Raw genomic sequence first — 13,381 nt, forward strand, 5'->3', positions numbered from 1 at the left:
CACAATAAGCAAAGTGCAAAGACAATAAGCAAGGTGTTTCAGTGAGTAGGCCTATTGTGGAATATACTGTTGAAGTAGGTCTAATATTTTTTAGCTAGGTGGTCCGTGCGTTTCTTTTTTATTGGTTAAGTGGTCCTTTGTCTGAAAAAGTTTGAGAAACACTGCTCTAAACCAATTCAGAGGATTAAGGGACCATACACTGAAAAATAAATAAATAAAATAAATCGCTGGATTTACTATTTTATCGTGTACATCTGTTGCACATTAATACAATGTCTAAAATTATTGCAGCATTTCTCTTTTCAGTTTACAACATTGATTAATGCTGTGATTACCCAATTTGATCAAGTAATTCCAGTAAAATTGTTTAAATTAAGTTTACATGAAATATTCATGTAATTTCAACATCATTGTGTTATACAGGTGGCATGTACTGAGAATAGGCATTCAGATTAGTATTGCAACCTCAATGTTAAAGGTTGCAATATGTTATGTTAAATGTTAACATATTTCATATTTTGTATTTGTATTTTAAATACACATCAGAAATACTGCCCATCCCCAATTATGCTTCAATCTGGAATGTGATTTTTTTATTTTATTTAGTCAGTTACATTTTCAAGGATAATAGGGCACAGATACCCCCCACACCACCAACAAATCTCAAACACACGCACGCACGCACGCACGCGCGCGCGCGCACACACACACACACACACACACACACACACACGCACGCGCACACACAGTGATATGCCTACATCTAATTAAGACAATTTCTCATCCATTATAGTTTATTAGTAGCTTAGTTAGTGGGACTGTTATATGTTAGGATATGTCGTTTATGTCAAATTGATCGATGAGAAAGGTTGTTTGGGTTCAAACCGTGAGCTCACTGCATTGATGCATGTCTCGCGAGAACTCCATCCTCCTCATTCGAAGGAGGCTGCTCTTCTGTCGCCGATGCGATGCTGTTGCTAATGCTTGTATTTGATTGACAGGAAACATGTCGGTATGGTGGGAGAGCGCCGGGATGCAGCTGATGGAAGAGGAGACGGGGAGTACCTGCGCCCAGTTTAGATATCACCTTTAGAACTGCTTTTGCGGCACTGTATCATTAGCCGTTCTCTTAGCACGCGGCATCTTGAAGGTTTAGGTTTATGTAAAATAGTAAGAGCTTTTATTGGTTTCCACTGGAGCCATGGTGTTGCTGTAAATTTATTCCTCTTCGTTAGCAGTATATAGTGCTTGAATCAGCCCCCATCAAAACCACAAACTGCACTACCCAGATGAAAACACACCGCCAGGATATACTAAAACGACAACAATGGAGTCGCCTTTCACGTAGATTCTCGCTTTTTCAATTTACATAGGCTAATTTGTCTCGGCTTTACGCGTCTTATTTACTTTTACGCGTTTGGTTTTCTTTTCGGTTGACCAAGGTAATCTTCAACAGCATTTTTAAAAGTACAAATTTAATCGACCACTGCTTGCAAATTATGGACGAAGATAATATGACAAAAAGCGAAGAGCAGCATCTGAGTTTGCAAAAAGCCTTGCAGCAGTGCGAGCTGGTGCAAAATATGATAGACATAAGCATTTCCAGTTTAGAGGGTTTAAGGACCAAATGTGCCACATCCAACGACTTGACACAGAAAGAGATACGTACGCTGGAGGTAAGCATCTCTTTTACCACAACGGACAAGCCGTCCTCGTTAGTGGTGAAAAACATTTGCAATTGAAATTGATCAGAAAATATGTTGCTTATGACAATTTTATGCAAATAACAGGATGACGCTTAGAATATTTTTAATGATTATGTGTTGATACTTTGTTTCACCATCTTGAAGATTTGACCATTAACAATGATATAGCCATATCTATCTTTGCGTGCGGTGTAATAAATTAAGAGGCTAGCTGCAGTGAGCTGGTGTGAGCCTGCGCATTCTGCAGGTGGTGGAAATAAGGTGGCACGCTCAATTTCCATCAGATTTTCATCGGCAACATGTTAACATTACTAAATTACATTACATTACATTACTAAATGTAATGTAATGTAACATAAAGAGGCTTCCGTTTTTCGCCGGTAAATGTAGAATTAAATTCTCACTGTGAATGTATGTTTCTGTGTAGGCAAAATTATTGTTCTGTGGAGATGCGTGATGACTCGTGAAATAATAGCTTGTTATCGGAAAGAATATCGTTTGTAGAACACTTCGGTTATCAGGAAAATATTGTAGAAGATATGAAATTATGTTATATAAGAATTGTGTACTACACCTGTGTTTTGTTGACGTAGAGTATTTGCTTGAAGTTAATGCTAAGTTAGGCTCTTAGGATTGTGAATCCCTCTGAGATTTACGAGCGATCACCAGAGGGTTTTCTGGGTTGGCGGGGAATTTCGAACTATTAAAAAGGGATTTGTAGTTCTCGCAGGGAAGGTTATGATGAAGTTTTTGACCAGTACAGGTAACAATTTTTATATGTTGGTTCATGTTGTTTATATATGTTGGTTCATGCATCACAGGCATTTAACACTGCCTTCATTAGAGGAACATTCATGTTTATGTATTTTCAAGCCATATAATGGAATAAAGGCCTTTATGAATATGCTGCCTCATATCGTAGTCCAAAATGACTTTTCTCACTGGATAGATGTGTGTATTTTGTCATGGTCACCGTGATCAAGTTTGCATCTTGATTCACACTTTTGAAGATGACTCAAATGGGATACATTCTTAGGTATGGTGTGACTGTGATGACCTGAGTGTATATTCCTTTCTATCCATTTCAAGTTATGTTAAAGTGATAACTTACAGCAAGTCTCATCACTTGTAAAAGGTGTTGTGTTTCCACATTGGCAGATCTACAATCAGACAGTTTAAGTTTTTTGTCTGCAAATAGTGAACTTTCCATATCTAAAATGAGACCAAATATTATGAGCCAGTTTCTGTAGGCCTATTATATTGTTGTATCACGCCTAGCCATAGTCTACTTTTGTCCCCCTCTTTCAGCCTGAAACTAATCCATGTATCATGTAGGAAAGGCATAATAGGTATGATTACATACAAACATTATGAAGTATAGTATTGGCAATATCTGTTTGAAACCTAAGATTTGGTGGCTGTTGCCTCAGATGAATAATATAAAAATAGAGTAAAAACCTTTGTCATGACTAAAGTTGTTCAGCTCAACAATGTGCTGATGAAAAACAAAAACGGTTTATGACAGAAGACGCCAAATGGCAGGGTCCCATTTTCTCAGTGTATCACAGCCAACATTGTTAGTGAAAAGACTGTTGGTATATTTAGTAAATCTACAGTATGTAGCCTACCTGTACCCAGGATTAGTTGAACCAATGACTAGTGAAGCATTTGCTGTCACTCTATTGCTTGCCCAAGTACTCCCAACACAGTTTCCCCTTCCCTTCGCTTCTCAGTTTCCCCTTCTTTTCGCTTCTCAGTTTCCCCTCTCTTCCCTTTTCAGTTTCCTTATCTTCTCTGACCACATGAAATGGCTTGGGTTCCAGCTAATATCTTTCAAATAACTTTCTTGCAGCTAATAGTAAACATTTCAATTTTATACATAATATATTCATAATTCTAAGATTCTTAGCAACTTGACAAAACTAATTAATCACAGAGATAGATTATTTAAAGATACAGGGACGCAGTGTAATTCACAGCCATGTATTGAAGCACATTGGCAGATCGATGTGCTATGTAAAGAATATTGATTGATTGATTGATGCTATGTAGGCTAATTCCTTAATACTAGGACTTGATTGTAGGATTATGCAAGTGTGGAGTAGCCTAAAAAAGTGCTGTCATACATTGATTCATAGTGTTCTATACTGTACTTGATGGTGTACCATAGCAATGCTATACAATGACTACACTTCAGTATCCTGGTTATGATTGGGATTTTGAAGTATCCCGGTTTACTATTCCATGATTACACCTTATCCCGGTCTCTGTTTTGTTGGTAAACGGGATACTAGTATTCATCGAGGATATTGGTAACCAGGTAAACACCATATCCTGAATGATCAATATTGGGATAAGCCTCATAACTGGGATAATGAAGTGCATGTAAAAGCAATTAATATAACAAGGGTTGTGTAATATACAGTCTTGTCAGATGTGGGAAATGAGTCTTGTGCGATGTTTCTGGCATATCAAGGACTTTGTTGGAAAAGCAAAAGTGTATCCTGAGGTCTTTAGAGCCTCAACCTCATAATTTATTAAAATTATGTTTTGGGTTGCCAGCTTGTCAGAGATGAGGTCAGGAGACAAGGGATTATAACATGTTTACACAACTGTGGGGGTCTGAGTCAAAATAAAACAACAAAAAACAACAACAGGTTTACATTTATGTTAATATTTAATGTGGAAAGAATAGTTAATATTGCAGAGCTGAACTTTTGTATAAACTGAAGCCATTTTGGACCCTTAATGAAAGTAACATAACAGTTTAACTGAATGTTGTGAAAAGTAATGTGATTCCTTTGACTATATAAAACTGTTGATGAGTGTTATGTTCACCAGTAATGTAGTGCATTTCTCTGTAGGATTTGTAGGTTCTCTGCTAGGTGCATGAAAATATTGATATGACTAGCATAATTTCTTACTGGTAACATGACTGGAGGATGAATACTCATGTAACAAATATATTGTGAAGTTCTTAGGGGGTAAAAGTAAAAAGAAAATGTTTTTCTGATGATCCAACTGTATCACCACATCGTAGGTGGAGTTTTCTCTAATGCCAGTGGATCTGCCAGAGTTTGCTTGGCTATCATTTGCTTTTGCAAAGAAGACTTTGTGTGAAAATGCAAAGGCTGGAACAAACATTTGTGCCACTGCCAAGCATTCTTGGGCAAATGTGTCTAGTGATATCTGCTGCACAAAAACGCTTGGTGAGAGTGTCTAACAAGCTGTCCGAGTTAAGGCATTGTAATAGATGATGGTTATCACAAACTGTAAACCGGAGAAGGATGTGTGTGTGTGTGTGTGTGTGAGATATTAGAATGTTGATGAGGATTTTGTCTGACCTTTACATCAGCAAGCCTTGATTGAACTAATTGTTGCATTTCATTTACATAAGTAACTACAGTGAAATTAGGTCACTGTGGTGTCACTGAACTCTTATGACAGGGAGGGTATGTGTGTGAGAGAAATCATAGGCCCAGAACCATCATTCAGATGAATGAATGCATGGCTATTATGTCTTTCAAATGCCATTTTACACAGGCATAGCCAGCATTGTAAGCTTTGTGGAGTATTTGAAGTACCCCTTGATGTTGTTTTGTCGTTCATGAGTAACAACAGGATGGAAAAATGTTGTAGTGGCTCGCTATATTCTCATCTTGTTTTGTATGCGTCATTTGCTTGTCGAAAGTATCTTGGGGAAGCTTTAGTTCAGAATGTGCTTGTTATTTTAAGGTAAAGTTTGGTTCAGAAGCACAGATGTCATTAAAGATTGAATAGTACAAAGGAATTGAGATGTGCACCAGAGACCTCTGTATTCCATCTGTCAACAGAATGTTTTATGACTTGCTGTTGATGCTGCTGATATCATTGTTATTATTATGAAATCGATTGGTTGCACAAACTGTGGGGAGAATTGTCAGGGCAGTATAGTTGTTTTAGAGCTGTTGGTGTTCATGTACATGACATCAGTATAGGAATATCTTTGAAATTTCCAACAGTTAAACATAGATAAGAAAATAGCTAAATGTTATTCATTTTTATCCCTGTTCTTTAGATGCTCCCAAACAATTTAATCACATAAGTCCCCCATTTTAAAACACAGATACTGAAAAGGATTGCGCTGAAGGGACATGAGGTATATGGCAAGTACTGCATCATTGAGTTTTCTAGCACTAATTCGGTTTCTAACTCTTAATGCCGTTTATAACTATTATTTTGGACACATTTGTATATGAGGACATTATTTTACTTTATTCCAGCACAGACTAAACTAGAGACATTCACACCTTCCACATTATGCAGTATCTGTGGTTTTTACTTTTTTTTTTTCTACAAGCATTTAGAAATGGACATAAGTCATTTGTAAGCTGACATGCCAACCGCATGAAGACGTAATGATGGATTCATAAGGCACTCAAGTCATTGTCAGTTGGTGTCTTTTTTCCAACAATTTTAATGTTTAGACTGGGAATCCCAGATATGCTTGAAGATATGGATCCCGGGTATGCTTGTCTGTTTCAGTAGGTCGTTGCCATGAAGTTGGTATAAGATACCATTATAAATGAGTAATAATCTATAATCTCTCTCTCTCTTTCTCTCTCTCTCTCTCTGCTAAGTTGTTTTTGTATTTTGGTGAAGATGATGCACTGCTTCACTTTTTAAAATAGTTTTTAAACTGACCTATCTCATCCAATCATAGTGTAGATTGTGAGGTATAAACACATATTTACAAATCTGGTTGTTCAATCACCTGTGAACATTTTTTGAAGTGAATTTTCGAGTATAAAGAGGGTTTAATGCAGCCGGGGCAGATTGTTTCGAGCTGACCTGTTTCCGAACTGTTTACTCTGGCCTTTCTGGGAATCCCTGAAGCAGGAAACGTGTGCAGGTTCCCAGGAAGGAGTCGGACGATTGTGAATTCCATGAACAATTGATTAATGAGAGGATTTTGTGCACCATTTAAGCCCTACCTATAATATCAGTTATATATCGCCAGTGTGAGGAACCTAAGTTACAGTTATCATTAAGCATTTAAGCATTCATGTTTTTGATGCAGACTATCAAGCACTGAAGTAATTGGTTTGTTTTGCGGATTGACAAACGTATAGATTGTTCCTAGAATTGAGGAAGCCTGTTAATCAGGAAAGATTGGAGACCTTTAGCTAAATCAATTCACATTTAAATAGTTGATATCTGTTGTCACCTCAGACCTGTAGCTGCATTGTGGGTAGAGGTATATAGTCATTATTAGCAAGATCCCGCAGTGAGTTTGTCAGATGTTATTTGGTGGGCTCGATTCTATCCTCTTTCTCAGAGTTAAACCATGGCAGCTGATTCATTAACCTTTCATAAACATACCCTGCACACATGCATAAAGCATAAATGTGTCTTGTCCTCTATATTTTAAATGCTTTTTGCCTTTTGAGCAGCATTTAAGCATCTGTATGGCCAGCGTTAATGTCAAATCATGGATTCTTCTTTATATGACAATGGGATTGTGTCTTTAGAAAAGCAATGTCCACCACATTGCCACAAATCACAGCTGACTTCAAAACAGATCTTGACCTTATCTGGCATGAATATGACCCTTAGTGTGATCCACGTTTGTCTCTGATATGATCCTTCCTATCAAATAAATAACTAATAATAAACAAAGAACTGTCTCTCTGACACTGTGATCTGCAGCACCGGAGCGCCACAGGGAACTGTGCTATCTCCAGTCCTGTTCACCCTGTACACATCTGACTTCTGCTACAACACCGAGTCATGCCACAAGTTTTCTGATGATACTGCAATTGTGGGGTGTATCAGGAACGGGCAGGAGGAGGAGTACAGGAGCCTGGTGGAGGACTTTGTGCAATGGTGCAAACTCAATCATCTTCAACTTAACACTTCAAAGACCAAGGAGATGGTGGTGGATTTCCGCAGGTCTAAGCCCACTCTGCTACCAGTCCACATTGATGGGGTCAATGTGGAGGTGGTTAGCACCTACAAGTATCTGGGTCTCCACCTGGACAATAAACTGGACTGGTCAGCCAACACTGATGCACTCTACAAGAAAGGGCAGAGCAGGCTGTACTTCCTGAGGAGGCTGCGGTCCTTCAATGTGTGCAGTAAGCTCCTCAGGATGTTCTACCAGTCTGATGTTGCCAGCGTCCTCTTCTATGCAGTAGTATGTTGGGGAGGAAGCACAAGGAAGAAGGATGCGGGGCGAATTGACAGGCTGGTAAGGAAAGCTGGCTCTGTAGTGGGAGCTGAACTGGAGTGCATCACTTCACTATCTGACAAAAGGACCCTGAACAAACTAATCAACATCTTGGACAATGAGTGTCACCCACTCCACAGCACTATTGTTAAACAGAAGAGCCTGATCAGCTGGAGACTTCGCTCACTGCCTTGCACAACTGACAGACTGAGAAAGTAATTTGTCCCCAGGGCCATTGAACTGTTCAATGCCTCACTTAAGGGAAGAGGAGAGATAGACTTCTCTGCATAGTCTGTCTGCCTCTTCACCCCCTCCATGTTTGGTACTGTCTGTCCACTAGCCACTTTTACCACTGTCTTTATGCCTCACTGTTTGTGTGCTATATTAGCACATTAGCACATATGCATAACCCCCCCCTCCATGCCACAGCCAAACTGTGGCCACAATTCACCACATGAAGGATTTTATTCCCTTATATCATATATAACTGCATTAAGATTAATGTTCCTCTGAAATGAAGACAGTGCAAAACTTTTGTAATGTGAGACATGAACTAGGACATACATCAACGGAAATACAGAACAGAGTTGATCTTCTATCTTTTAAGATTTAACTAAGGAATGGTGGGCATGTAAAATAGTATGTAAAATAGAGAGGGCATCACTGTGTTGTTGTTTTCCCTCCCTGATCTGACCCATATCTGAGCCTGGTTTGGCATGAATCTGGAAGATTGTTTTTGCTCCTCTGTGATCACTGTCTTCAGTTCACTTCAGTTCAGTTATAATGTGATAGCTTTGATTTTTGTTTTGTGCTTCCTCAGGGCAAGCTGGTGAAGTATTTCAGTCGCCAACTGTCTTGCAAGCGCAAAGTGCCCTTACAGGAGCGGAACGTGGAACTGGAAGGCTTCCCTCAGCTTGGTCACTGGTTCCGCATCGTCAACATGAGGAAGGAGGTCACTGAGGTATGCCTTGATCTGTCTTTCCTTGCGGAAGTGTTGGTACAGTCTCTTTAAAGCAACACTATGCAACAGTTTACCAGAGTGTTAAAGTTAATGCTTTTATCTTGACATAATAGCTTTTAGACATAATAACAATGGCATGCCTTCTGCCCTACCTGTCTACGGAGAACCAGTTGTGTAAACAGTTGTGTATCAAGGAAGTAACAAGGAAACGTAACTGCATTGGATGCCTTTAACTATAAAAGCTGTGCTACACCAGGTGCACAATTGAATTGTTATATTTACAGAGCATAAAATTAGTGTTAGAGGACTTCTCAGATTTTTTTAAAATGTGCACAGCGCTCCTACTTTTAGTGTAGCCAGTTCCATTGACTATAGTGGAAATTAATTGTTCCAGCATATACTCATGGAACAGAATGCTTCAGTTACATGCCCGGTGTAGCCTGCCCGTAGCAGGCATGCAAAATCTTGCCAACACCAGCTCAATTCTTGTTGGCACTGTTAGAAGCTTGCTAACATGCTAAATCATGTGTTTTGGTGACAGAGTCAGCGTTGTCATACTGTGAAAGGTTCTCTTTCTTTTTTCTGATGTGTTCCATGCCGAGAACACAGAATTATGTGGATGTATCCTGGATGGCCGGTGGGTCTGACACAGACACTTGAGTCCTTCACTTGACCATATACAATTAAACCTGAAAATGATACCAAGAATAGTTGCCTGATGAAAGCATACATCAAAACATAATATAGTACTACTGGTATAAGTAGACAACATACAAACAAACAAAAATTGGGTTCTGAATTGGGCAGGAGAAAAAAAAGGGGTGGCAAACACTGTGGTTGGTGACTGGAACTTGGCATGATGTGTTGTTTAATATCAGTTACAATAGACCATTATCTAAGTTATAGTTCTTAGAGAGCATAAAATGTGGGCACTCCTTAGCACAAGGTAATATTTGTGTTACTATTGAAATGTCATATTATTTCAAATCCAAATGGGCATACCATTAAAAATATCAACATATTTTTGCTGTACTTGTTGTTACCTAAAATACTAACTCCATGTCATTATGTCTTTTGCCTGAGGGTGCCTTTACTTCTGCATGTAGGTGTTTGATGTAACCTAAGCTATCAGGCATTTAAGGAATTGGTTGGTAGATTCCAACATGTATAGATTTTTCGAAGAATAAAGGATACTTACTTAGCAGGAACAATTAGTGACCTGGAGTAATTTCAGTTGTAAAACAATCTCTCATTAACTTCAGCTCCAAGTAGTACAAAGATTGTGTTATGGGAAGAGCCCATGGGCTGGGTAATGGTTGGCTTGGCTTGGCTTGGTTGTTAAGTCCGACGTCACGGGTCCAACAGCTTTTTCATCAAAAAAACGTTTACCAGAGCACCCAGCCAGTTTTCGCTACTTCTGAACCTTGTCACCATCACCTCCATTTTAGTGAGAGTAAAACAAAATTGCTTAACTTTAACAGAGTAATTACTATAGTGCAGCCAGATGATACAGTTGAGGCAACAAGCGAGTAGTAGGATGACAATTTTCTTAACCCTTGTGTTATCCTCAAATCTTACCAACACTCTTTATCCTTGGGGTCAATTTGACCCCAAGCTAAATAAATCCTCAGAAAATGATTATAATTCATATTGTTTTTTTGTGACAGGTACTTATCAAGAGTGTAATAACCACCATCAAAAGCCCTACAAAACAATCCCACCCCCCCACACCCCTTTTTGAACCTTGGAACCCTGGATATTGCCCATCCAGTGTCAGCAGCCCAAAGGCTTGCTGTTGCTTCCCCTTTTGACTTACACAGGCCTGCCAAAATGACTTAAATGTAATAAGTACTTGTGTATGTAATAATGATAATAACAATATGTTCTCATACTATTCAAATAATAATATCCATAATGTGTCAAATATTCATTTATCTTATGTTTCATACAGCTGGGGTCAAACTGACCCCAAGGAACATCAATGTACAAAATATTTGTACAGGACATTGAAAACATATTATTGTACAAATTTCATGCTAACTCTGTTGTACCCTTCAATTGAGGAAAAGTCATGAAACATGAAGCAAATTTATGATGTTAAACGTTGCTTGGGGTCAAATTGACCCCAAGGAATGCTACTCAGAATAGCGAAAAAAAAAAAAAGTTTATTTTCACTGCCTATGGAGAAAAATGAGCAACTCTGAAACCTCTTGGACCCAGAAAGAGATTTATTATCCCACTATTGCATCATCACTTAAAGGTCCAGTATGTAGGAAATAATGGAAAATAAACTGTAACCATTCCAAAAATGATCACCATATGTTGTCAGAGAGTAAGGAAACACGATGAATTGAAGTAATGGCTTATTTGACAACATTACTCTAACCTGTAAAACCCCGTAAAACCCATGAAAGAAAATGAGTTACGGGGCGGAATGTCTTAGAATTTTCATTTATGTTTGAACGATTAATTCTAGAATAGCGTATTAATAATGGGCTAGCGTGTCCTCCTATTTGGGTTGCCAAATTAGCAAAGGCCAACTGTCAACAGCTGTCAGTTGTAGTCATGAACGCCTACGAGAGGCAGGCAAATTTCCAAAATTAAAACAATAAACAAATTAAGTGGACATCGGAGGAGCTTCCTGAGATGGTGACGTCTTCGTCAAACGAAGAATATCAAGTGTGACGCAGAGCTGGCCATATTTCTTCACAACAGGTAGCCTAGGCTAAACTTCATCTGCATCGCTAACTTCAGCTAAATATGTTACGTTGGTTAGAGAGGTATTTTTGGTTTTCACTGTTTCCGTAATGTGTAGCTGGGTCATGGTTGGAGAAACGTTAAAGCAGCTGCAGGTCAACTAACGTTAGCTAAGTCTTCATTACATCTGGCAACCCAGAAGAGGCTCGCGTCTGGTAGGCCTAGTCTTGAGAACGTTCACCAGTGTTTTGATTTTGGCCTGCAGAACGTTCGGTAACAATCCTACAAATCGCACCTTTAATAACCGAATACCTGGTGGTTTGCTGAATTTGTACCCTTAGTTCTTTATCCATGGTGCTCCATCAGTTTTGTTTGGTGTTCATTGTGAATTTTCTTAGGCCAACACTTATAACTCTTTACTTTGGAGGGGTGTAAAGAAACTGCTAAAATGTGAGAGGATATGAAGATGTTTAAATAATACATAATACATCATTAGCATAACATTTGCACAATTTGAACTTTTTGAAAACCATTTGAACATTGTTGTTTATAACAATCAAGTTATAGTGTGATTTCTATGTAATTCAATGCAAGTAAAATTTATTTATAATGAAATTATATGTTGCTTTACAGAGCCCTTCTTCAACACAACCTTATAGTTGAAATAAAAAAGAAGCTTACAAATTTAAGACTATGTTTGTTTTAATTGGAAAGAGTGCAATATTTGGTACAGTATTTTATTGATGTGATGTTATTAGTTTAAGTAATTAACCAATCATAAAGTAATGTCATGGCACCGAAAGAATGATCTCGGACAACTTGCTGTGAACTGAGAGGATATTTGGGTTTTGCGGTGACTTGTTTACCTGTTGCATTGCCCTTAGATACCTTTAAAAATAAGACACACAAGGGCAATTCCATGGAAAATTTACCTTTTTGTCACATCCATAACGCCAGTGAAATGCCTTGGCATTTGTATGAAGTGAATGATAACATTCATTGTTTGTGCATTTTTTCTCATGTACTGTACATTCTTCAGCCAAAAATAGCAAATAGCCGTGGCCTACTGGTTAGCACTTTGGACCTGTAACCGGAGGGTTGCTGGTTCGAACCCCGACCAGTAGGCATGGCTGAAGTGCCCTTGAGCAAGGCACCTAACCCCTCACTGCTCCCCAAGCGCCGCTTTTGATGCAGGCAGCTCACTGCGCCGGGATTAGTGTGTGCTTCACCTCACTGTGTGTACACTGTGTGCTGTGTGTGTTTCACTAATTCACGTATTGGGATAAATGCAGAGACCAAATTTCCCTCACGGGATCAAAATAGTATATATACTTATACTTATACTTGTACTTATGACCTCAAGTTTTATTTAAATTCAGTCATATTTATTAGTAAATTGAACCATGAGTATTATTTAAAGGGGTCGAGGCTGAGACACAGATACCCCATTTCATGACCTGCTGAGGAGACAAAAAAAGACAAAAAAACAAAAAGTAATGCAACTTAACAAAGCACAGCTATGGAACAGAAACTAGATCTCAGAAACTCTAGAATGCACCCAGCCATGAACATGAATGGCCATGAATGAACAACCAACATGAGTTTCCACTGTTGCACAATAAGGCACACAAGAGTAACAACACAATATACTTTTGTGCTCAGGGGTGGGTGTTTGCTTGTGTCAAAGGGAGAGATCTCTATAATGTTCATTTTTACGTCTGTAGTACATGTTAAGTAGCCAAGTTATGTTTACATTTACCGGTATTTATTTAGCTGACGCTTTTATTCAAATCAATTTACAAATGAGGA

At 38.6% G+C, this 13,381-nt stretch overlaps 1 protein-coding gene across 4 annotated transcripts in view; it reads left to right on the forward strand.

Annotated features, from left to right (window-relative positions):
- The first annotated feature begins 981 nt into the window (after nucleotides 1–981).
- ksr2 (kinase suppressor of ras 2) overlaps nucleotides 982–13,381 on the forward strand; it is a 92,855-nt gene continuing 80,455 nt past the window's right edge. For all 4 annotated transcript variants that reach the window (XM_042101681.1, XM_042101680.1, XM_042101682.1 and 1 more), the window contains exons 1-2: nucleotides 982–1,676; nucleotides 8,735–8,875. In XM_042101681.1, coding sequence (XP_041957615.1) covers nucleotides 1,500–1,676; nucleotides 8,735–8,875 — 318 coding nt within the window. In that variant the 5' untranslated portion in view covers nucleotides 982–1,499. The remainder of the gene's footprint in view (nucleotides 1,677–8,734; nucleotides 8,876–13,381) is intronic.

This window comes from Alosa sapidissima, chromosome 8 (assembly GCF_018492685.1).
Source record: "Alosa sapidissima isolate fAloSap1 chromosome 8, fAloSap1.pri, whole genome shotgun sequence".
Classification (NCBI taxonomy): Eukaryota; Metazoa; Chordata; class Actinopteri; order Clupeiformes; family Clupeidae; genus Alosa; species Alosa sapidissima.